Source organism: Pongo pygmaeus, chromosome 13, assembly GCF_028885625.2.
Source record: "Pongo pygmaeus isolate AG05252 chromosome 13, NHGRI_mPonPyg2-v2.0_pri, whole genome shotgun sequence".
In the NCBI taxonomy this organism is placed as follows: Eukaryota; Metazoa; Chordata; class Mammalia; order Primates; family Hominidae; genus Pongo; species Pongo pygmaeus.
The window spans coordinates 103,303,487-103,329,726 of NC_072386.2; the positions used below are offsets into that span (position 1 = coordinate 103,303,487).

At 46.9% G+C, this 26,240-nt stretch overlaps 1 protein-coding gene across 2 annotated transcripts in view; it reads left to right on the plus strand.

The window, feature by feature from the left end:
- The window catches only part of SNX30 (sorting nexin family member 30), a 118,581-nt gene extending 93,105 nt beyond the window's left edge, over positions 1-25,476 (plus strand). The window contains exons 7-10 of one of the 2 annotated variants that reach the window (XM_063649803.1): positions 1,559-1,645; positions 14,922-15,074; positions 19,269-19,324; positions 20,456-25,476. In XM_063649803.1, coding sequence (XP_063505873.1) covers positions 1,559-1,645; positions 14,922-15,074; positions 19,269-19,324; positions 20,456-20,492 — 333 coding nt within the window. In that variant the 3' untranslated portion in view covers positions 20,493-25,476. Of the gene's footprint in view, positions 1-1,558; positions 1,646-14,921; positions 15,075-19,268 lie in introns of both variants that reach the window. The other variant, XM_054500883.2, reaches the window with a different exon arrangement.
- The last annotated feature ends 764 nt before the right edge of the window (positions 25,477-26,240 follow it).

The following is a 26,240-nucleotide window of genomic DNA, read 5'->3' on the forward strand; positions in this document are numbered from 1 at the left end:
CTAGCCATATGTGGCTATTTAAGTTTAAATTCAAATGAGTAACATTAAATAAAAATGTAAATCCATTTCCCCAGTCCTGCTGGCTTTGTTTCACGTGCTCAGTAGGCACGTGGAGGCAGTGGCTCCTGGATTAGTGCAGATTATAAAACGTTTCCATTATAGCAGAAAGTTCCATTGAACAGCACTGTAAATATTCCTACTCAAAGATGAATGAGTGTGGGGAGGGAATGTCAGGGCACTTAGGAGACAGCTGAGTGGCAATTGACGAAAAATTATTGCGATTTTAACCTCATTTTCATTTCATGATAAAACACTTCTCAAAGCAAACTTTTCAAAGGAAGAATTGAGGTTCCCAGTTTTGACACATTCCATTAGAAGGCTGAACCCACAGCACTCTCAACTCTTCAGTTGCCTGTCACCTTTTAGCACAGGCAGGGATATGGGGTGCCTGTGCTTAGCCAAGGAGTGATTCCTTCCTGCCTTGACTCCACACTCTGCTGGAAGGTCCCCTATGGGGAAAGTGCATGATTAGAAACTTTCATAGCAATTTCTTTCTTTTGAGTTAGTGGAAAAGAAAGGTCTCATCACTCTTGGTTTGCCACTTGTGGTTCTACTAAAGGAAGAAAAAAGAAACCCGTTGATGAAACAGATACCTTTCTAGAAGGTCTACTGCAAGCTTTTCTATTTTGCTTGGTAGGTTCATAGCAGCAGAGCTCAGACTAAATGAGGGGAGCCCCAGGCACAGATTTACGGGGGCATTCACTCTCAGGTGCCAACCTTGTACTCACATGGGCCAAAGAGGGAGTGTCTCCTTACCTTTTGCACCCCGGGTGCCTGGCTTGCCTCACTCCTGTCCCATCCAGGGCTGGCTCTCTTGGGGCCCATTGAGCCTTCACTCTGGTGGGCTGGCTGCATGGTTCTAGGAATTCTGGACTTGCACAGGTATAGCCCCTTTAGCACATACAGGTGCATACTGTGTCTGAGCCTGTGTCACACTGAACCCCTCAGGTAGGGAGTGCATCTCTCTGCTGTTTCTATACCTGGATCAGAGTAGAGGACTAGTAAGTGGCTAATGAATGAATCAATGAACACATCAGTCCACTAGGGGTCCACTCAGTGAATTAAAGAGTGAAGAGTTCTCTTAGACTTTTCCTTTAAGATTTCAGAGAACATCCAGTGTTGTAGCCTGCAAAGCTCCACATTTCTGCACAGCTGGCCTCTGGCTGCACACAGTGACGCGGAGAGTCCTCCCAGCAGTGTGACAATGGATGGGTGCTGTTTCCTCCACTTGCCTTTCCCTAGAATTTCTTTCCTTTCAGCATCAGGTTTTAGTTACTTTACTAGAAACTCCAGCATCAGGAGTGGTTCTCCTCTCTTCCCTCCTTTCTCCTGCTTCCTCCAGAGTTTCTGCCATGGCCAGACTGTCCTAGGAGCACATGGCTGGGCCTGGGATAGGCCTTGATTTGGGGAGGCGTGGGGGAAAAGAAGCAATTGCCTGGGGGTGGGAGGCCCCTTTGTGGACTCAGTGTTACATGCTTCTCTCCTCTGCCTCCCACAGAGTGTATTGAAGAAGAGGGACCAAGTTCAAGCAGAGTACGAAGCCAAACTGGAAGCTGTGGCTCTGCGGAAGGAAGACCGCCCCAAGGTCAGGGAAGCCACCTGGGAAGGGCTGCAAAGCTGTAGTCTCCCTGCTGGTGCTAAGTAAATTCTCGTCTCTAGATCTGTATGACTAAGAGTGGTCAGTGCCAGCTGGCTACGTTGATGATGTTGTCCTTTTTCACTCCCTTTTCTGTCCTGTTTCTGTGAGTTTCTAGTGTTCACTTGGGATTGAGTTTTCCACTGTTTCCTGGGCCTAATTTTTTTTTTTTTTTTTAAAGCCTTACAGCTCTGCCATTCACCGGCAGTTCCTTGCTCCATAAAATGGCATTGCAGAGAGGAGGAAAGAAGAGCCTAGATCAGTGCTTTCAAAGTATGGTTCATAGGCCCACAAACTGTACAATCCATGATGAGGAAAGTATAGAAGCACTTGGAAACTTCTATAGGAATTTGATGTTGCTGCAGAACCAGTTGAACACATTGTGTTGAACACTCAAGGCGAGCCTGTTAAACTCGCATGAGGAGTTGCGTGTGGAGCAAGCTGCATGCTGGTTCTGCACGGCAGGACTACAGCTTGGTCAAATTCGGGGAAAAAGCCAACAAAAAGTGGCCCTTTACTCCACAGAGTTTGAGCAGCACTAATCTTGCTTGTCTAGGATGCCTTCTGGCTCCAGTGTTTGTAACTGCTTGGTAGGTTCACCTCGCCTGCTGCCTAGACAGAGCTGATTTATCAGGACAAGGGAATTGTAATGGAGAAAGTAATTCGTGCAGAACCAGCTTACAGGATACTGGAGTTTTACTGTTATTCAAATCATTCTCCCTGAGCATTTGGGGGTCAGAGTTTTTAAAGATAATTTGGTGGGTAGGGGCTTAGGAAGTGAGGAGTGCTGATTGGTTAGGTAGGAGATGGAATCATAGAGGGTGGAAGTGAGGTTTTCTTGCTGTGTCTTCTGCTCCTGGGTGGGATTGCAGAATTGGTTGAGCCGGATTACCACCTTTTTACATTTGTGGGCTAAATGCAAACTTCTAAAATATATACAAACAAATCATCCTTTGTCATCCCTTTAAATCCCTTTGTTGAAAGGAAACTTTTAAAATATACACAAATAAATCATCCTATGTCATCCCTTTAAGTGAGACCGAGACATGGCTCAGCAAATGGCACCATGTTCCAGAATATCACAGGCCAGCTCAGAACTTGTCAGTGGGGCTGCCCATAGGCAGGCCTCCTCTTACTGGGGAGGTTGAGGTGGGAGGATCCCTTGAGGCCAGGAGTTAGAGGCTGCAGTGTGTTATGAGTGCACCTGTGAATGGCCACTACACCCCAGCCTGGGCAGCACAGGGAGACCCTATCTTAAAAAAAAAAAGGTTTTGGATTTTGGGGCATTTTGGGTTTTCAGATTGGGGACGCCCAACCTGTGTAACAATGATTTACAAGGTATTTACATTGTATTAGGTATTATAAGTAATCTAGAGATGATTTAAAGTATACAGGAGGCTGTGCATCAGTTATATGCAAACACTACATGATTTTATGTAAGGGACTTGAACATTCACAGATTTTGATATCTCAGAAGTCCTGGAACCGATCCCCACCCCACCCCACCAGATAGCAAGGCGACAACTGTGTGTGTGTATATGTGCATGTATGTGTAAAATCTCATTGATTCCATACCACAACCATGAGGTTTAGGTACCATTATTATCCCCATTTGAGAGATGAGCAAACCAAGGCCCACTGTCACACAGCTAGCACTGGTAGAGCTAGGATGGTACCCTGCAGTTTGACTTTTTTTGCCACCTACCATTCCATCACTCTGCCTCTTTTTGGTTTGTAAGTGGAAGGTGTATTTGTTTTCAAAGAGAGGGGTGAGAGTGAGGAACGTTAGTAAGATAATAGCAGGGACCTGCATTTCAGGGAAATGGTTTGACATCAGAGCTGCTGGGATTTTCCTCCTTTGCCGTGGTTCCTGCTGCCGCCGCCATGCCAAAACATACCTGGAAAGGAACCAGCTTTGGAATTTGAAACCCACACCTCAGAAATGACACACCTTGGCTTTGTGTAGTGTCTTTAATGTTAATTGCATCACAGGATCACTGCAGTGGTCATCTGAGGCCCAGGGGGAAGGCATTGTTCTTTCCCCGTTTCATGGGTGAAGAAATGAGGCACAAAGGAGCTGGACACATTGCCCAGCCTCTTTGATGCCGAGTGGCCCTCCATCCTGTGCATGTTTGTTGTGTTGATTCCAGCATCACCCCTAGTGATCTACACCAGAGCGTAAAGGATGCATGTATCTATGCAAAGGCAGATGATGAGGACTGGAACTGTGGTCACTGGCCCAGCATATGCAGCTGGCACCCTCCCTCTAGTTCCTCCTGCCACAGGCTGTCAGCCTTCTTCCATCCTGTGTTCTGTCACAAGGGAGGCGACAACAGAAATGCAGAGCCATGTGCACATAGCTGCCCTCTGCCTGCCTATGGCCGGCCCCACTGATGAGTTCTGAGCTGGCCTGTGATATTCTGCAACATGGTGCCATCTGCTGAAGCCATGTCTCGGTCTCATTTAAAGGGATGACATAGGATGATTTATTTGTGTATATTTTAAAAGTTTCCTTTCAACAAAGGGATTTAAAGGGATGACATAGGATGATTTGTTTGTATATATTTTGAAAGTTTGCATTTAGCCCACAAATGTAAAGATAGAAGTCATTCACAGAAAAACAAATAACTGCATGATCTCACTTATATGTGGAATCTAACAAAGTTGAAGTCATAGAAACAGAGAGTAGAACGGTGGTTGCCAGGACTCAGGATGGGGAAATCGTGGTCAAAAGGTACAAACTTTCAGTTATAAGGTGAACAAAATCCTGGGGATTCCATGCATGATGTGGAATGTCTTCATTAATTTGATTGTGATCATCACTACACAGTGTGTACATGTATCAAATCATCACGTCATACGCCTGGAATGTATGTAATTTTATGTGTTAGTTAAATATTTAAGGAAAAATAGAAGTCACTTTTTCTGGCTAGGGAGGGAAGGAGAACCAACAAGTTCTGCCGCTGGCCTAGTTTGGAAACCGAGGATCCTGCATTTTAAAGACGTCATGTATGTAGTTCTGTAAATAGCATCTGTACAAGCTCAGCACTGAATACGAGCTTTCTCAGAGGCTGATGCTGTCATTTAATATGTTCAGCCCTATACAGGACACATTCCAAAGCCAGGAGCTGAAGGTTCAGAATAATAGGCTGAGTTAACTCTTAACTGTGCCTGGCTTGCTGGCTGCTGGAAACACACACCAGGCTTGGAGCAGTCTCGAGCAGAGGGAGACTCTGGTTTTGGCGCCCTCAGACCCCCACAGCTGCCTGCCAGGGCTCCTGGCTCACATTCCTATGGGTCTGGGTGATTCCCGTCCACTGCCCGTGCTGTGGAAATCTTTGGCTGCTGCTGTTCTCCGCCTTCCTGGACACAACTTACCCACATGGCTCATCCTCTTGGCCACAGGAATTCTTACCAGAGGCGAAGGGTTCCCCGCAGTCCATGAAAATGACTAGTCAGTCCTGAACACACATCTGCGTTCTCTTAGCACACCGTGGCCAGGCCATCTTCACCTTCCCTCTTCCTGGTGGGATGTTGAGCCATGCCACATTCACTTTGCTGCTTATTTAGCAATTGTGATTTTTAAAGACAAAATAGACTGTCCTGGTGGTGTGCCAGTGAATGTAATGTAACAGTGGCAGCAGCAGAAATCCTTTGCTGCCTTTGAGTCTGGGGCAGCAGCTGCGTTGGTGGGCAGAGGAGGGTGCAGTTGGCAGCCTGTCCAAGTCCAGCATGATTCGAGCACAGGATTTAGAATGGGATGGCCCTGGGTTCAAAGCCCAGCTGTGCCCTAGCTTGCACTGATTTGCTCCTCAGCCTTTGTGGGCCTCAGTTGCCTCACACACATGATTGTTGTGGTGCCATAAAGTGCTCGGCATAGTGTCTGACGTAGTGACAGATGCTCCGTTGGAGGAGTCTCCCGTGTCCACACTGGCTGCAGTAGGAATGTGGGCGGAGAACTTTGTTTTCTGGGTTTGCTGTCACATATTTTAAGAAGTCCCTTTTCTGACCACAGTGTTTTAGACATTGATTCCTGTGTCCTCAAGCTTCCCCTGCCTCCCTAGCCCTCCACACACCTGTCCTCCCCGACAGCCCATCAGGAGGTTTGGTGGATGCCAAGGAAATGAGCAACTTAAGCTTTTGCTGTGCTTTGCCTGATGTGGTTGTGAGCTCATGAAGCCAGAGCTGCTGTTGATGACATTTTTTTTAAAAAAAGCCAGGGAATTCGGAAGTGGGTTAGGGCTGAGTCTATCCCAGAGCCTCGGCCAGGTCTTTTGGGAACTGATGGTGGGAGTGAGGTAGCTCAGGGGACTGTCGCAGGAGTGCCAGGGAGGAGAGGGCCCCTGGTATGGGCATGGTCAGCAGAAGATCCGAGGGAGTCTGGGGGCTTACCTCGTTATCAGGTGAAACCTTGAAAAACTTGCACCGAATAAGGAGGGAAAATTGATTTCTGTGGAGTCATGGAGTGGCATCAAAATCGGATCACTTTTTTGTAACCCAGGGGAAGGAAGTGGCCTCATGTGTCTCCACAACCTTCCCTGTGAATTTCAAAGTGGGGTGATCCTCTTAGGGGAGTCCTAGGACGTCTTGTGGGGAAAGAGCAGGTGCTGAGGGCAGAGGATGCGGAGGCCTCTGGAGCTGGGGAAGAATGGTGGTGTCCTAGAATGCAAAGTTTTGCATTGTGGTTGCGCTGAGGCTGGAGAAAGCTCAGCAGACACTGAGGTGGTGATTCCCAGGCAGATGGAGCTTTGGACTCTGGAGACTTGGCCTTCTCCATGTTAATTGTGAGGTTGGAGAAGCGACATGCACTTACTTAGTAGGGGCTGGCTGCCTTCTGCTGGACCTGTTGGGCCATAGCCTGGTGTACACCTTAGAATCTAACCCGCCATGGAAGGTGGGGGGCATCAGAGCTCTTACAGAAGATAAGGAGAAGCTGAGGAATTGCATTTTAAATGGCACCGGGAGCATCCGCACCCTCGAATGACAGTGAGGGTAACAGAGAGGGAGCTCTTGCCTTTTCCTGTCTTCCACTTCGGACTCTTTTCAGTGCTAATACACTCGGTATAACTAGCTCCAAAAAGAACAAAGAAGGGATGCCAGGGAGAAGGCTTCATAGAATTCCTAGTTATCTTCAAAAGGTAAATAAAAAAAAGCAGGGTGCTGTTTTAGGCCCTGACCCACGGGTAGCCTCATCCTGGGTGGGTGCCAGCTGAAGAAGTTTAAATGGGTGGTGTCAGAGTGCAGATGAGGAGAGATGGGCCATGTGGAGGGGACCTGGGGTGTCGGTGTGGGTAGGGGGCCAGCATGTGGTGTGTGGGGGGGTGGGTGTGTGGTGTGTGTATGGGGAGGGCACGTGGCATGTAGGGAGGGTGTGTGGCGTGTAGGGAGGGCACGTGGCATGTAGGGAGGGCGTGTGGTGTGTGTGGGGTATGTGGTGTGTGGGGGTGGGTGTGGTGTTTTGGGGGAGCGTGGGTGTGGAGGGGAGTGGGGCGTTGGTGTGGGAAGAGCAGGTGTGTCGTGTGGAGGTGACTGGGATGGAAAGGTGCCCAGAGCTGTTCCCCCTCTGGTTGAGAGAAGAGCAGAGGGAAAGTGGAAATTGGGCTCTCTGGACAAACCTCTTGAAGGCTGTAGACCTTGGACAGCTCTTAGAACCACCAGGATAGTGAATGTTCTAGAATGGGAAAGACGTGGTGGGTAGTGAAGTGAGAATCCCAGTTGTAAACTGGCAGCAGGGAGACTTCTACATATGGAGCTTCTGCAGACCAGAGAATGGGGCCTGGTGTCTGTTGTTTCCAGATCCTTCTGGCAAGTGAGGACCCTCACCGTGGGGCAGAAGACCAGGTGCCTCCAGCCAAAGCAGGCAGAGCTCCCCCATCCCCTCAGCTGACTTAAGTCCCACCGCAGCCACCCTCTGCCAGTGTGGTGGTTCCCATGTGACAGATGGGGGCCTGGGGTCAGAGGAAGCATGGAACTTAAGTGCCAAAGTCAACAAATGGTGGAGCCGGTATGGGGTCCAGGTGCACCTGGCTCCAAAGCTGACGCCTTTCCCCAGGGCGCGGGCCCCAGCAGCTGTGCACCCTGAGGGGGCGCCCTGCCTTTCCCTAGGCAGGCACGGAGAGTGTGTGTGGCCTTCCCTCGGTCTTCACTCTTGTGTCATTGCGCAGGCAAGCTCGAGGATCTCTTGCTGTCAGCTTCTCTGCTCCTCATCTCATGCCCTCGCCTCTCCCTCCCTCACTCCCCACTGACCATTCTCTGAAGTTTGTTTTTATCTATTATTAAAAAAGCATTCACTCAGAGAGCCACTGACTTTCTGTTTGCCCAATTCCATGGCCTCTTTTCAAACTTGACCCTGTGTCAGTGTTTTCTTACCTGTTTTCACCTCACAGCTCAAATAGACACTGAAAACGCAGTTACTGGAAGCTGGACGTGACCAGCCTGGGGGCTCTGGCTTCCCAGAGGGCAGAGGACCAATCTCTCTGCCACTCACACATTGCTAGTTAGGGAGCCCTGTCCCCTGCTCACTCAGCAGTGTGTGGCTGTCACTGGTCCTGGAGCCTGTCCTACAGCAGCCACGAGCTCCCCTCTTCTCCACACTTTGGGATTATATCTGTCTTGTGTAGTCTTTGGAGATTTTCCTAACCTGCTATCATCATGAGAGCAGATAATGTGACATCTCCAACCCAGCTCCAAGAAGGAGACTTAGGTTGAGATTTCTGTTCTAGGGCCTGGAAATGCGTGGCACATGGAAGGAGCTCAGTAATGCATGCATGCATCCATCCATCCATCCATTTATGTGTTTATTTACGAGACCGAGTCTTGCTCTGTTGCCAGGCTGGAGTGCAGTGGTTCAATCTCGGTTCACTGAGTAATGCATTTTTAAATGAATTTTGAGTGAATTTAAGTTACTGTCCCGTTCCCCAGCACACAGAAATGCACAGTCCCATCCACGTGACTCTTCTGTCATTGCACTAACAACCTGTATTCTGTAATGGAAATTCTCATGAGAGATTGGGAACCAATGTGGAAAATACAATTTTGTCCCCTCTATATAAATTTTTATCTTTTGAGATCTTATCTGGTGATATTTTTGTTTGGTGTCATGATAAGCAACACCCAACCATTAGCAGTGCTGTGCCATGTCAACATCCTTCAGATGCATGGTAGCACAACCGTAACAATACCTCAGTCACGAAAATTAAAACATTGAGATAAGAGGAAATGCTGAGGGTGGTGGCCCACACCTGTTATTATCTCAGCACTCTGGGAGGCCAAGATGGGAAGATCGCTTGAGCTCAGGAGTTCGAGACCAGCCTGGGCAAGGTAGCAAGACCTCGCCTCTACTCCAGATAAAAATATTAGCTGGGTGTGATGGTGTGCATCTGTAGTTACAGCTACTCGGGAGGCTGAGGCAGGAAGATCGCTTGAGCTTGGGAGATTGAGGCTACAGTGAGCTGTGATTGCGCCACTGCACTCCATCCCGGGCAACAGAGCAAGACCTGTCTCAAAAATAAATAAAATAAAAAATAAAAAGAATGCTTAGTGTTACTGGTCAGTGAATTGATAGTTACAAAGACACTATCCAAAAAGAATCAAAGGTGAGAAGAATACACGCCTGAGTGTGAGTTGCCAGCACTCCCCTTCTTCAAGTTGGGGAACTTCACAAGCTGGTCACAGACAGCTCACCCCAGTTCCTCTTATTTTCTTATTTTTAATCCTTCCGTCCTCTTCTAACTCCTGCCACCCCTGGGCTTCTCTGGCTCTGTTCTCTCTGATTCACCACCTCCTCCTTCTGTGCCCGCCTTTCCGCCTTTCTGAGTGACTTTTGCTGAGTCCTTTATTAACCCTACACATGCTGGCTTCTCTGTGAGTTCAAACCTTGGGCACTGCCTCCCTCAGCCCCACGTTTCCCTCCATATATTTAAAAAAGATTATATTGTGGTAAAATATACAGAATATAAAATTTGCCATCTTAACCATTTAAAAGTGTACAGCTTAGTCGTGTTAAGCACATTTACATTGTTGTGCAATTGATATCTGGAACTCTTTTCATCTTGCAGAACTGAAACTCTGACCCATTAAACAACTCTCCATTCCCCCTCCTGCCGGCCTCTAGAAACCCATGTTCTGCTTTCTGTCTCTATGACTTTGACCATTCTAGATACCTCATATCTAGAAGAATATAATATTTGTCCTGTAACTGGCTTATTTCACTCAGTGTAATGTCCTTGGTTTATCCATGTTGTAACGTGTTAGAATTCCCTTCCTTTTTGAGGCTGAATAATATCCCATATATATGGGACATACACACACATACATACATACACATACATATACATACCACATTTTGTTTATCAGTGGACATGTGTTGCTTTCATCTTTGGGCTACTGTGAATAATGCTGCTATAAACGTGTGTACAAGTATCTCTGAGACCCTGCTTTCAATTTCTTTGGATATATACTCAGAAGTGGAATCCAGCAGGATCATATGGTAGTTCTATTTTAAAATTTTTGAGGAATCTCCATACTGTTTTCCATAGCGGCTATACTATTTTACAATCCACCAACAATGAACAAGGGTTCTAGTTTCCCCATGTTCTTACTGACATTTATTTTTTTGAGACAGAGTCTTGCTCTGTCGCCCAGGCTAGAGTGCAGTGGCGTGATCTTGGCTCACTGCAATCTCCACCTCCCGGAGACCAGCCAGGCTGGTCTCGAACTCCTGACCTCAGGTGATCCGCTTGCCTTGGCCTCCCGAAGTGCTGGGATTACAGGTGTGAGCCGCTGCACCTGGCCTATTTTCTGTTTTTGTTATTTTTTTGATAGTAGCCATCCTGATGAGTGTGAGGTGCTATCTCATTGTGGCTTTGATTAGCATTTCAGTAGTAATTATGATGTTGAGCGTCTTTTGTCCTTGTTGACTGTTTATCGTCTTTATTTTTATTTTTTTGAGATGGAGTCTCGCTCTGTCGCCAGGCTGGAGTGTAGTGGCATGATCTTGGCTCACTGCAACCTCCGCCTCCCTGGATCAAGCAATTCTCCTGCCTCAGCCTCCTAAGTAGTTGGGACTACAGGAGCACACCACCATGCCCAGCTAATTTTACTGTATTTTTAGTAGAGACAGGGTTTCACCATATTGGCCAGGGTGGTCTCGATCTCTTGACCTTGTGATCTGCCCGCCTTGGCCTCCCAAAGTGCTAGGATTACAGGCGTGAGCCACTGCGTCCAGCTGACTGTTTATCTTCTTTGCAGATATGTTTAAGTCTTTTGCTCATTTTTAAATTTGGTTGTGTATTCTTTTCCCAAAGCCTTTATAAAAGAGCTGTGTTTGGTTTTCTTGTTATCTCACCCCGTTTTGTGGAGGGAGGCGTCACTCTTCCCCTGGCTGCAACTCCCTCCTTTCTCTGATCTGTGGACCTGTCCTTCATTCTGAGCCTTTGGTGGCATTAGTGCCACCCTAGTCATTCAGACTAGAAACTTCAGGCTTCTCTCTGACTCCTTGTATTTTATTTCTCATGGGCAGCCAGTTGCCAAATCTGTCAGTTCTGTCTCCACCAGGTTGGTTTACTCCATCCTCTCCCTTCTGGTGTTAGAGCCACAACCCCAGTTCCAGGATGCCCAGTGCAATCTCATGCTAATATGTAGTTTAGAGATGATTCATCTCTGTTGTCTAATGAAATCTCAGGGTGGAGTAGCATTGGCAAAGGGTGGCGTAATGTTTGGGAGAACATATAATAATATAGTTTGTATTTGGAAGATGAAAACCTGTTTTATAACACATGGAATAAAGCTTGAGGAGCTGTGCAAGGGATAGATTATCTTTTGTGAACAGCAAATTATAATATTGATACTGATATGTGCTAACAAATGTTTATTGAACACTTACTATATGCCAGGCACAAGTGTGTCACAGGTGTGCAATGACTATCTGGAACCAGTGTTGCAGGCGTAAGAAGAATTTACCAAGACAATTATAGGTAAAGAAAAACAGATTTATTAGAGAAAGTAGGAAAATACATTGCAAGGGTGCAATAGGCAGATCAGCAAGAAGGGAGCTGACTGCCAGGAAACAAAGGCTTGCTGGGGATTTCATAGAATGGTGCTTGTGCTGTGTAATGAAGAGGGCTTCGTGCAGTGCTGATAACTCCAAGGTTGCAGTGAGCAAACTTGCATTTTTCTATTAACTGAGGGTCTGGTGATAGCTGGGTGCAGGAAGATTGTGTTATTAATATTTGTGCAGGAAGGCTATGTGTCCTGGATCATGAAGAAAAGCAGAAGTATAGCTTAATCTGCCTTCTCTTTTTGCTTTCCCTTGGTCCTGCCAGCCCAACTCCCCCTTCCTAATTAGGACGCCGTAAAGCACTTAATACGTATTAGCCTGTCTGGCCTCATGACAGCCTTGTGAGGTGGAGGATATTATTAGCCAGACAGAGAAGCTGAGGCCAGGTCCCAGGCCACACACCTGGTAAGTGGCAGGTGGGGTGTGCAAGCTAAGCTCTGGAAGTTTGGTTCTAGAGCTGTCCACTGCAGCTGGAGGAAGTGTGGGGCTTTTTCTGTTCTCCAGAAGTGGGCATGAGTTAACTGGGCCTCAGGAAACCAGGCCTTTGGGACGAGCCTCAGGCTCCTCATCCCCTGCCACCGTCTGCCAATCTTGCGAGCTGCAGTTCCCTCTCCATGCCGCTGTGGGCCCTGTGGCCTGTGCACAATTCCTGCGGTGGGTCCTGGTGTCTTCTCTCCTCTGTCCCTTGCGTGTACTGCCACTCTGGAGTGCCTTCCAAGTGGTCACACATCTCACATCTGTCATCTTTAAAGAGCTGCCTCAGTGCTGTTTCCTCCATGAGGCCTGATCTTCCCAGGTTGGCCGCCCTCTCCATCCTCCTCAGTGTGCTTATCATGGGGGCTGCAGGGGAAGCGACAACACTTACGATATCTCGCCTCAGTGTCTAGGCATGTGCCTGTTTCTTCTCAACTAGACTGTAGGTTACGGGAGACAAGATTTGCCTGTTGAGACCCAAGCATTTTTGTATTCCTCAGTGCCAAGCACAGAATGTGTTATGAAACTGAGAAGCCAAATATTTCCCAGACCGAGGCTCAGGCAGTCCTAAAACCCACAGCCGTGGTCTAGACCCTGATTTTTGTGGGTAAGTCAGGATTCCCATCTCCAGAACACACCTGGGAATTTTTAAACCTGGGAATCTTTCCTCTGTAAACAGTCCTCTGATTCAGAGACCCTGGCTGCCCTCCTCTCCACCTGTCCTGGTGAGGTTCTCTTTCCAGGGCTTTCCATTTTCTCCTCACAGCAGAAGTTTCGTTAGGCAAACAGGAAGTTGCTCATAGGCACCCTCACTGCGATGCAAATGTGAGCAGTGGCCAGGAGACGGGTAAGGGAACTGGCCTGTGCCTGTGGGGAGGTGAGGCCAGCCAGAGACGCTGGCTCGCTGGGCATCTTTCCATTGAGGCTGATTCCTGGAGTGACTCTGGAGAGGCAAGACTGGGATCCTCTGGTTTTTATTTCAGTTTTTCCTGAGGTAACCAATAGTAATGGGTGGTCTTGGGAGGAGGCAAAAGAGACTTAAATCATGGCATCAGAAGAAAAAGTCAGTCTCTGATCTGGTATGGTGGCTCACACCTGTAATTCCGGTGCTTTGGGGGACCGAGGTGGGAGGATCCCTGGAGGCCAGGAGTTCAAGACCAGCCTGGACAACATAGCGCCACCACATCCTACTTATTGTAGAGATGGGGGTCTTACTATGTTGCCCAGACTGGTCTCAAATTCCTGACCTCCAGCGATCTTCTGCCTTGGCCTCCCAAAGTGCTGGGAGGCATGAACCACTGCACTCAGCCCAGTATTTTTTTTTCCCTCTTCCGGAAGCTTATGGGCTTTGAAGAAGGCCTCTTTCCCCATCTTAACAGAAAAATTCCTTGCTTTTAAATTTCCCAGAGTGTCTAGTTATCTCTTTCTCTCCAGCTCATCCTGGTTTCACCCATGTCTATTTCCCGTGTCAGGCACATTCGAATTTGCTTGCCTTGGCCGTGTCTCTTCCCTGACTCCTATGTTCTACGACCATCTCCACGTGGTCTGTGGAGAAGATGGCTGAGTACCTTGAAGGTGTCCAGCTCCCTCAGGCCTTTCTCATTGGCATCATTCTGGGTCAGCTCCTTGCCCGTGAGGCTTGGCTATAAACCTCCCCGATTGGTGGAAATGGATTCCCAGTGGTGAGCCATGGCTTGGAGACAGTTTGGTTCATGGGCCCCAGCACACCAAACATACAAGTCCTCACTTGTGATTGGGATACATTTGGCAGGTCGGGGGTTTGACCTGGCTTTGGGCATGTCGGCTCCCTGGCCACCATCAGGGCCCAGTGGAGTGCTTGAGTTAGGAGAGAGAAGCCAGTTTTGGGAAGCGCTGCAGCCACAAAGCCCAAACTCCAGCTGCACAGGATAGTGAAATTCACCAAAGCAAAGTGAAAGTTGTGAAACTTCAAGTGACATAGTTCCCTTTTGAGAAAGTCTTCTAAACCTCTTTAAGAAAAACTTGAAATAGCCTGCTGTATATTCTTTGAATTTCAGATTTTTTTGACATGCATAAGTAACTTTCCTCCTACTTTCTCAGACTTCTCTAACTCTCCATTTAAAAATATCTGCTATTGGGAGAAGCATAAACAAGCCTCCAGGTTATTTATAATGTGGGGTTCAGAGGAGGCACCTGGCCAGTAGTTGTCTTATTGCAATTCTCTGATTAATGAGGAAAGGCATCATCAAATGTCACAGCAATGGAATAATTCATGTGATCTGGGAGAACCTACCTCTTTTCTAGTTCCAATATGGGACACAGGAGAATAGCAGGGCAATACAAATGCTGTGTATTTGCAAAGTCTGCACACACTTTCAAGTGTGGATGAGTAAATCCTAAAAGGAACCAAAGACATATGAGTCTGAATTGCAATGTTTCTTCTTCCTGTGTGTAAATGGGGGTGTTTCCCCCACGAGTCTCTGTTGTGTTTGGATGGGTTTGAAGATTTGGGTTAGGAGAGCCCCTTTTCAGACCTCCTCCTTAGACCTGAAAACCCAAGGCTTTGCTTTCAAATAAATGCCTCCAGAGGAGGGAGCATGTTGATGGCATTTTAATGTAGGGCTTTGGCCTTTGACAAATATGTGCTCAGAGGAGCTCAAAGCAAGAGATGCCAGTTCTGTGTGCAGGGCACCCATGTGTGCCTCCCTTTTCCAGGTACCGGCAGACGTTGAGAAATGTCAGGATCGGATGGAGTGTTTCAACGCTGACCTGAAAGCTGACTTGGAGAGGTGGCAGAACAACAAGAGGCAGGACTTCCGGCAGCTACTCATGGGGATGGCTGACAAGAACATCCAGTATTATGAGAAGGTAATGAGTGTGCCCAACAAGACTGGTTTCTAATGGCCAGAGCCTTTCACATGGGCCTACCAGAAATCCAGAAGCTGGGAATCCTGCTAGTCTCATCTCCTTCCCTTATTTTAGCTGCTTAGTCTTGGCTCCCGCTTCATGCCCTTGCCCAGCCGTGTGGCTGCAGTGCTGGGTTTGGCAGCAGAGGAGGTGCTCACAGGGGTTTCCCTAGCACATGCTGCTGGGGAAGCAGCCCGTTGGTCTTCCATGCTCTCTGGGCCTGGCGCTGGTTGCTTCCCAGAGCCAGTCAGACCTTCAGCACAGCGATGCTGCCACCGAATGGAGGCTTTGGGGTTACTTTACTCTGTGATGGGGTTCTGTACACAGGGGCCCTTCACTTTGGTTGTGCAGTGAACCCCTCTGGTCATCTGGTGAAGCCTATAGACCCCTCACCAAAATACTCTGCATTTGTTTTTTAAATAGACTTCAAAATATTGATTTTAAACACCTAAAATAAAGGGATGTAGGATTACAAAGGAAAGCAATTCTATTAAAAAGTTTTACTCATGGATCCCCTTGACCTGTGGACCCCAGGTTAAGCACCGCACGTGTGCACGCACACACACCCCACCACCACCACCACACCCCACACACACACTACACACACACCACACCCCCCACACACTACACACACACACACACCACACACCCCCATACTACACGCACACCACACACACTGCACACCCCCCACACATACACCCCACATACACACCCCACACACAACCCCCCCCACATGACACCCACACACCACACACACACACACCCCACACAACCCTCACATACAACCCCCACACACACCACACACACATACAGATGACTCTTATCAGGCTACAGCCCAGTCTCCTCAATCAAGGTTTGCTTGATTCATATATCCAGCAAGCCAATGCGAGGCCAGGTGCAGTGGCTCACGCCTGTAATCCCAGCACTTTGAGAGTCCGAGGTGGGAGGATCAGTTGAGCCCAGTTCAAGACCAGCCTAGGCAATGTAGTGGGACTGTCTCTACAAAAGATACAAAATGAGCCAGGTGTGGTGGCGTGTGCCTATAGTTCCAGCTACTCGGGAGGCTGTGGCAGGAGGATGGCTTGAGCCAGGAGTTCAAGGCTACAGTGAGGCATGATTGTGCACTACTGCACTCCAACCTGGGTAACAGAGGTTTGTTGACCCTGTCGCCATATATATATATATATATATATATATATGCACGCACACACACACACCCATATATATACACACATATATATACACACACGTATACATACATACACACACACATGAATGTGTGTGTGTGTGTGTGTGTGTGTGTGTGTATATATATACATAGCGACGGGAAAAAATTCTGTTACCCAGGTTGGAGTGCAGTAGTGCACTCTGTTACCCAGTTTCTTTCTTCCGTAACTCCCATACCTTCCCTCTGCTGTTCAGCGGCCTTCCTACTACTACAAAACCAACTATGTCAAATGTCTCCGTCGCTCCCCTTGGTAATTAATCCCAGCATTCCTAAATTCCTGGTCCCAGGAGGACCCAACCCTGGTCTTAAGTACATGTTTATCTGTCTTCCCACTATATCACAGGCAGGACCACCATCTTGGGGCCTGGTATTGCTTCTATACATATTTAACAAATGCTTTTTGTGCACTTGCTGTGTGCAAGGGGCAGTGTGTACCAAATTGATAAACAGCAGGATTCCTGCCCTGTGGAGGGTATGTGTTCATCAAAGGAGCCCACAGCTTCAGAGTGAGATAAGGAAAAGAACGGGAAACTGGGGGAGAAAATACCAGGGGGCGTAATGCAGACTAAGGGTGAGAGGGGCAAGTGGAGTGGGCAGGAAAGGCCAGTCTGAGGAAATAACATTTCATCGGAGTCTCAGAGACAGAGGCTTGGAAAACATATATTCCAGGTATAGGAGACAACGTACGCAAAGTCCCTGGGGTAGGAAAGAGTTTGGTACATTTGAGGACCAAATAGAAAACTGGTATGGCCTTGGTTTATCATGGCTGACATACAAAGTCCATTGCAGATCTGAAGTGATGGCCTAGAGAGAGAGCAGGACCTGGAATGCCACAGACCCCAGACCATCTTCCATATATAAGGTGGGCTTCAGAGTTTAGCTTCCTCTCTAACCTCAGAGTCACCAAGGAGGAATCAGGGAGCAATTTCACCACTCCTCTTTCCGGCTTGACCTAGGATGCCTCTCTCCTCCTCCCTCCTCAGAACTTCTCCCACCTCCTCAGAACTCCTCCTACCTCCTCAGAACTCCTCCTGCCTCCTCAGAACTCCTCCCACCTCCTCAGAATTCCTTCTCCCTCCTTAGAACTCCTCCCCCCTCCTCAGAATTCCTTCCCCCTCCTCAGAATTCCTTCTCTCTCCTCAGAACTCCTCCCCACTCCAGAATTCCTTCTCCCTCCTCAGAACTCCTCCCCCTCCTCAGAATTCCTTCCCCCTTCTCAGAATTCCTTCTCCCTCCTCAGAACTCCTCCCCACGCCTCAGAATTCCTTCTCCCTCCTCAGAACTCCTCCCCGCTCAGAATTCCTTCTCCTTCCTCAGAACTCCTCCCACCTCCTCAGAATTCTTCCTCCCTCCTCAGAACTATTCCCACCTCCTCAGAATTCTTCCACCCTCCTGAGAACTCCTCCCACCTCCTGAGAACTTCCCCCGCCTCAGAACTCCTCCCACCTCAGGATTCCTCCTCCCTCAGGATTCCTCCTCCCTCCTCAGAACTCCTGCCTCCTCAGGATTCCTCCCACCTCCTCAGAATTCCTCCTCCCTCCTCAGAACTCCTCCCACCTCCTCAGAATTCCTCCCACCTCCTCAGAATTCCTCCTCCCTTCTCAGAACTCTTCCCACCTCCTCAGAATTCCTCCTCCCTCCTCAGGACTCCTCCTCCTTCCTCAGAACTCCTCCCACCTCCGCAGAATTCCTCCTTCCTCCTCAGAACTCCTTTCACTTCCTCAGAATTCCTGCCTCCTCAGGATTCCTCTTCAGAGCTCCTCCCACCTCCTCAGAACTCCTCCTGCCTCCTCAGAACTCCTTTCACTTTCTCACAATTCCTCCCACCTCTTCAGAACTCCCGCTCCTCACACCTCTCCCACCCCCTCAGAACTCCTCCCCACCTCTTCAGAACCTCTCCCCACCTCCCCCAAACCCCTCCTGCCTTCTCAGAACCCCTCTCCGCTTCCCCAAAACTCCTCCCACCTCCTCAGAACTCCTCCCTAAATGACTCAGTACAAAGTCCTCCTCCACCCCTGGGCTGCTACTGAGAAGCCTGATGTGATTCACTTGCCCTCTGTATGCAAGAGACTTTCCAAAGGGAGAATCATTTCTGCTCTCAGAGGACGATGCAGAGTGTTCTGAGTTCTTGGCCTTTCACAAGGATCTGGGATGAAAAGAGGTTGATGTAGTGGAGCGAACATCAGCGTGGGAATCATGAGCTCTGCCATGGACAAGCTGTGTGTCTGGGCCAGTTATTTAACCTGAGTCTTGTCTTCCCCATCCATGAAATCAGTGTGTATGTGTCAAGTAATAATTCTCCTTCATAGAGGAGCTGTGAGGACTGGTGATAACTAATGTAAAGTACGTCACCATGTTTGGCCATAATAAAACTCAATGAACACTGGCTTCCCTCTTCCATATTCCCTTTTGGGAGATTCAGGTGTGACCCAAACAAGCAAACTTGAGGTTGGTGAGGAAGAGTGGGCTTTCCACCCGCGCCGAGTCAGGTGGCTGGCCTGCTCCAGCTATGATTTCCATCCTGCACAAGCGCCACCCACACCTGGAGCAGTGTCTCCATCCCTGCAGAGATCCTATGGCCTCTTCAGGGGTTTCCTGCTTGGGCTCTTTCCTGCTTTTTTGAAAGGAAAAGAATTTCCTCCAGTGAATCCATTTCCATTCACTGGATATGAGCTTTACAGACTAAGATGAATGCATTTAAGCCTTGCAGAGATATTGCTGTCTTTCATAAAGATGGGGTGACGCATTCAAAACAAACACTTGTTACCTCCCCGTTTGTAATGGTTATGGGTGACGCATGCAGGCATCATTAGACAAAGGTAATCCAGCAGGATCGACAACGAAAGGGTAGATCAGAGCGGAATTGAGAAGCTGACCCGAAATCGGAAACTCAAAGCTGATACTGTGTGTGTATGTTGTCGTTCCAGTGCCTCATGGCGTGGGAGTCGATTATTCCACTACTGCAGGAGAAACAAGAGGCCAAGTAAGTTCTTTCTCGGGACGGAGACTCTTCTACCTACACAGGGCCTGGCACCCCATACCAGAATGTCCCTGCAGTGCCAGAGACGCAGCGCTGGGAAAACAACCACAGAAACATCTCTCCTTTGTGTATTTTTCCCTCCCCCACCTTTAACCCCACAGTGGTTTTCAATTAGTATTTATTCCATGGTGGAGTCTGTGAGGCTAGAATCATCTCTCAGCAAGAGCAGCATACCTCCGTGTTATGAAGGCACCTGTTCAGTGAAGCACTACGAAAATTTGAAACCAAGGGACAAGACAACCTGCAGCTGACGCTCTGACATTTCATGACAGTTTCCTCTTTAGGGACAGCTGAGTTGCCAGTTGTGGGAGAGAACCCAGGGCCTGCTTTTCAAGGATGAGGAGGAGGCAGGAACAGAAGGCAGCTGTTGCTTTCTGTGGAAACCTGGCCCCTCTGGAATTGGCCTCTGTGGGCATTGACTTGTCTTGGCCGAGGAGGCGTTGGTGCCTCCCTGGCAAGTCCTTAACATACAGTACCTGTAGCTGTGAGTGTGGCCTGCTGCCTGCTTGTGATGAGTGATACCGTCTTACTGTTTCTGTTTCACATAGGGACATTTAAATCAATGTCAACATGCGTCCATGCTTGAGTGAGCAAGCCAGCGTCCTTGTCCTCCTGCAATGCCTTTGGGAAGCTCAGGGGAATGCTCCCCAAGCTTGTTTCTGACACTAGAATGCAACAGATTGGAAACTTTTTGTGTAAAATGAAAAAAAAACAGCACTTTTTTTTTTTTTTTTTTTTTTTCTGTGAAGGTCTTCAGTGTTTTGCTTGTTCACTGTCATCAGAGCAGGGATTAGACCTGTTAGGGAATATCTATTGTCTTGAAGTCAGTAGCTCCCCCATTGTTGAGATCAGTGGGCATATACAAAGCTCCACCCCCAGTGTCAGCTTTGTGCAATTTGCCTTTACCTCACCAAAAATACCTACTTTAACATTTCCTCCTGTGTCCTCTGAATGTCTGGGCAAGCTTTTGGTGAGAGGGCTGGTATGTTGTGTTGTTATGATACAGTTGAAATTTGTCAGTGCAGTGTGAATGTTCTACATAAAGTGCTTTAACCCTTAACATTTCCTGGACAGGAAGGAAAGTCAGTACCTGGACAGGCCTCGGAAATGACAAATGCAACAGCGAGCCCTTTGTTTCCAACTAAGCTAAAGTCTCCTCAGTGTGCAGCCAGATTCCTGGGGACTGCTGACTGTGGTTACAGGCTGCATTTCAGACGATGACCAGGTTTACTTTTCAGATCACAAAGCAAACAGTCACCAAGGATCTATCTTCCAACTCATTTCTTTTTTTTCTGCTGAAATAAGCTACATGTCATGTTTGTGTTCTTTCATCTGTGGCTCATCCCTGTAAAACTACGAATCTGAGCCTCAAATAAGCGGTAGTTTTTTTTTTTGTTTGTTTTATTTTTAATGAAACAGCTGTGTTAAGGCGCTGCTTCAGATGCAAGTTCACCTGGAAATACTGGTCAGCGGGCAGCACATCAAGGTCACTTAAGCCCACTTTTAACTGCAGGTCATCCTCACATCGGCCAAGGCTGTGGTGCTGTTGATGCCGCAGTTGGGACAGCATAGGACGGCTTGGTTCTGTTTCATTGTGTTTGACAATGTTGCAGTTTAAATGATAATGTTTAAATCAATTGGTACTTGCCTGTAGTGTTAAACCCTATTTGTGCCATTCTCAAGTCCTTTGATGTGAATTTTCAGTTTGGTACAGTTAGAAGTGACTCATTGATGCGGAAAGGTAAGAACAACCCATGTACCCCCAAGTGATTCCGTGCTTTATTCTACCTCTAAAGCCATCGTGTTGGCGTGGGTATAGACGCCTGAGTCTGACCTGACACTGTGCTGGGAGAATCAGGGTGTGTGTCTAATGGCGAGCTGACAGCCCTCTGTTGATATTTGGCAGAAGACACCAGACCAGCCCAGCAGCAAATGCTCATCTTTGGGAACATAGGAAGCTTTGCCTTGGGGAAGGCTTTACAAATGTCCAGTGTAATGAATGTTTGGAAAAAACTGGAGTTACAGGAGAATGAAATCTGACTATCTGCTAGTTGCCAAAACCCAGAAACATTCCTGTGTAATGGTTAGTTGGGAAAGAAGGCAGCACTTGAAAAAATTTACCAGGTTCCTTACTGGGAGATGTGGGAAGGGGTGTGGGATGCACGCGGTCACTCCCTCTCCTAGTGAGAGGCAGATGGCTGGCTCTGAAGGGAGGCAGGCACTGTGGGATTTGGTCTTGCTCTGTTTGGTCCCCATGTGATGCCCTGTGCTGTAAGACATCAGAAAGACTTGGAACAAGGCAAACTTTCTGTCCTCCTGGCATGTTATTGATAGCAGAGCCAGGAAGTCCAGTGTACATTACAGATTTTCTGGGAGAAATAGTCCTTCCAGAGAAAGGATTCCTTCCCAGCCTCCAGGCTGGTGTCTCATGAGGTCAGGAGGCTGGCCCAGAAGGAAGGGAACGTTAGGTGGTGAAGCAGGCTCCCCCGGGCCTCTGAGGGCCAGCAGTCCCAAACCATTTGCCTCTTTGTTTTGACCAAGCACAAAAGAGATGCTCCCTAGAAGTGTCACACGGAGGCTTCTGTGCCAAAGACTGCCTTGTAGAGGTTTCATCACCTCACCCTTCTTGGCTTCACAAAACTGTGGCCCTGAGATCACTACTCCTCTCTTAAGTATTTATTATTATTATTTTTTACTTTACCTCAAGCAGACAGACATAGGTTTTGAGGCTTGAATACATGGCAGTGGAATACAAGGCCCTCCCTAGCAGCCGCCCCAGGCCTGGAAAGTGGTAGATTTCATTTGCCCGGGTTAAAAATCCAGAGGAAGACAGAAGAGAGGAGTCCTAGGAACTGAGCAGATTTTAGAGACGCAAATGATGTTTAAGAGAGCCTTGTGATTTCTAGCAAGCATGGGCACTGCTTTTTCTTACTAATGTGGTAGATCTACGTGAACATTCTAGGCTGTTCTGCTCAGAGCGAGGAACCACTGCTCCTCAATGGAGAGGGAACATACCACCCAGTCAGGCTTAGCGTTGGGTTTTATCCTTTAATAAAAGTTTTATAATGATTCCTGTTCAACTTAAAGTGTGATTATAGAGATGATTGGCTCCATATTTCACCACGTCATTCCTTCAACTCACCAGACACCTTTCTTTAGTTGAAATAAACCGACATGACCTGGAGATCATGGTGACTGTAAGCTAAGTCTGTTTTCATGCCAGATTTCAGCCCCACCCAGAGTGTGTTCTAGATGTTGTTGATTTGAATGGTTTTCCCAGTTCCCACTCCACGTGGGGAGGTTGAATGAATGCACACCTGCTGTTCACTTCGTGTGAGGCTGCCTTTTGTGATCAAATAACAGGAAGTTCTGCTTTAGAGGAGGGCACGATGACCATGTGGCAGTCTCCAAGTGGAATTTCTCTCTTGGGATGGCAGCCCAAGGAACATCCAGAGTTTGTGTGACTTGGTCCTGCCATTGTTAGCTTTGAAATCACAGGCATCGGGCTCTGTTTTGACACCATTCATTAGACTGCGGGACAGTCATTCTTTACGTTCTCTCTTGAGCTGGTGAGAGAGGAGGAAGAGGGAAGTCAAGAGCAACCTCCAAGGCCTGTGTTGGCCTTTTCTCCTTGGGTCTTGGGGTGGGTTAGAACTGGGTTCCAGTCTGGCCAGATGGGTTGCTGGCTGCACTGAGGGTGATTCTTCTCAGAAGATGGGCTGCCTGTGGTCAGGACAGGGCACACCAGTCGGGACTCCACCTTCCCAGACACCTACTTTAAGGACCTGTGGAAACTGGGTGATCCAATTATAGGGCTGGGGCAACCCTGCTTTGGCCACCCTCATTTACAAACTTAGGTTGGGAGTTTGGATTTCCTGTCTGACTTCCAAAAGCCTTCAAGATGGCAGCAGATGGACACACCCTCTCATTTCTTATGTCTTGTCTGTCAGATGGCAGGAGGCCTGTATCAGTAAATTTGAGGAAAATGTTCTCTCCTGGGCCAGCCTCACAGCTTGCGTCGTGTGTGTTGGAATTGTTCTCTTCTGCCTTGTTCTGCCTTGTGATTTTTTCAATTCAGTGAATAAACCAGGAATCCATTTTTTCACCAACCCACCCTGTAGATTGTCAGCTTTTTGTCTGAGGGATGCCTGGTCTCCTCACAGTTACACGTAGCAGAGTGTGTGTAAGTTGTCTGTGTTGGAAAGGTTGGGCTGGGGGCTTTGCTGCAGGGGATTTCTTTCTTCATCATAAAACTTTGAGATACGTCCTGAGTATGACTGTCTAACCCTTTCTATGTGGCAGAAAAATATGTTTTCTAGATAGTTTTTACTACTACAGAGAGTCTGTAAATAAGTGCTTTGAAAAAAATAACAAACCAATAAGATATTTGTCTCCTATATAAACATTCTATGTATTTAGCACTTGAAAATAAACAAATCCAGAATTTAAAAAAATGCCACAGACTTTTCAAAGCCCAACTCTACTTTTTTGAGAATTTGTCCATACCTACTAATATGCCTTATTCTTCTTCACCTAGTGTTTTAAAAGTCCTGGGTAGAAAGAGTTTTAGAAATCAGTTGTTCAGCTTCAATAATATAGAGATCTAACATAGTCCTCAGGCCCCCTAAAGAAACAAGCAAGAAAGTGAGGGCCATCACTAGGGTTGGCTTTGGGGAGGGGAAAACTAAGGACTGCTTTTGCCAAATAATATTTTTGATAATGTAAGGAAACACAGGGACCACAAAACCTTTTCTTTTTTTTTTTAAGTGTGAAAGGTTAGTGCCTTTTGGCATACTTTTGATTTTAGAGGATATAGTATCGGCATCGACAAATCACGTAGAAACAAAGAATGCTATAGATGACAACAGTATTAAATGTTACTCCTGATTCTGCAGAACAGCTTTTGAAGATACTGGGGGGTATCTTCAAGCCTCAGAGCAGCTTGTTTCAGATAGAAATTCTCCATGGGTTGAAATGCCAAAAACAGAAAACATGATGTTGACTCATGTAATTTAGTCCATTTTAGCAGAGCCTTTAGTGTTAACCCCAGTGGCGAGGAGCATTGCATATTCTCTGTCAGCAGCAGCACCCCCACACCAGGTGGTTCTGGGCTCTCTGTAGGCTGGTCCTAGTAGGTGACACCCAGCAACACCCCGTTGGACAGGATTGTTCACAGTCTTAAACCAACACTTCAGTCAGAAATGATACTGGGAGGAGGAAAGGAAAATCACTTTTTTTCCTCCATGTGGAAGTGAGGAGAGAGGAAAGTGGATTGCAAACCAAAATGTGAGTCAGTGTGATGAAGCAGTGGCTCTGTCATCTCAGCCTTTATCCAATAACAAACCAGCATCTCTTAAAGGCGCTTTTGGCCTGGACAACCCTGAGGTTTGGGTCCTGTGGTGGATTCCCTGTCCATTGTATTTCTGTGTGCCTGTTCCCTTCATCGCTGTGAGTTGGGAGTGCATTGAGAGATGATGTCCATCTGATATATTCCTGTGAAATAAACTGCCAGCAAACTTTCTAGCTTGTATTTTAACTGTTAAAGAAGACATTAAAAACTTCGGCTTTGGACATGTCCACATTATGGACTGTCATTTCTTATTTTTAAAAGTCATTCTTTACGTTTAAAATTTTAAAATAAAAACCTTCTGAGGTATTGATGTAGTCTGCCGTGTAAATGTTACCTTCTCTCCATGCTGCCATTATGCCAAAACAAAAGCTGTGAAAAAAAAAGTGCTTGAGAGAGTGTGTTGATAAGAAAGTGATTTATTTACAGATGGAAGTCTTTGTTTCATGAAGCTACCAAACTTTAAAAAGAATGTCACGCTTTTTTTTGTTTGTTATGGAAACCAGAGATTGTACAATGGAAAAAGAATCATTTTTTTGTTGACTTTTTGATGCTGGCACGAGGTTTTTGTCCACTTTTTTCATATATCTGTGTATAAAAAAATTGTTGTTTACTATGGAATTAGTATTACATTTTGAGGTAAACAAAAGAATTTGTATTGCTTGATAAATATTAGCTTGTAAATTTAAAGTTTCTTTACTTCAGTTAACTTAAAGGACCAATAAACCCATAAAAGATGCTTTCTTTATCTTGAGTCATGTCCTCATTTGTACCTTTTTGTAAGGCAGAAAAACATGTGTGCCTATTTTTCTGTTTTCTTATTTTCTCTTTACACGTTTTCAGTTTGCTTGTAAGAATCAAGACATAGAGTGACAGGAAAAAATATATATAATTGAACTATTTTTATTCTTCACTTCTTTATAGGCCCAATTTACCCTCAATTTACCCTCTTCTACATCTTCCACATCTGCACCAATCTGGGGAGATGAAGAAGCTTCCTAGTGTAGTAGCCATCATGATTGGCAGGCAGACTGACAGCCAGCCGAGGTATTTACTACATGAAAGATTTCCTGTGTTATTCCATAGCAAAGCACAACATTATATTCTGGGTCAGGGCCAGTTAAGTTGACCTGATGATGGTAATGCATTGAACTTGAGTATACTTAAAATGGTGCTCAACTTGACTTACTGATAGCAGACATCGTTAAGACTGCAGTCATACAAAATAAGACAGCAAGGTGAATAAGACGTGGATCGTGGATCAAATCTCAGCTTTTCCACTTACTAGCTATGTGGCTTTAGGCAAGTCACACTTGGCTGAACATTTAGTATTACAATCTTTGAGATGAAAACAAGACTTCCACGTGGGGTTGTTCATAGGACTAGCAATATGGTATACAAAGCACTTAAATGTCAGGCACGTTCTCACTGTGATAGCCCCTTTCTAAAGACTTCCTAATTTAAATATTAAGGCTATTAGGATATTATCCTTAAGGATATGGCCAATTTAAA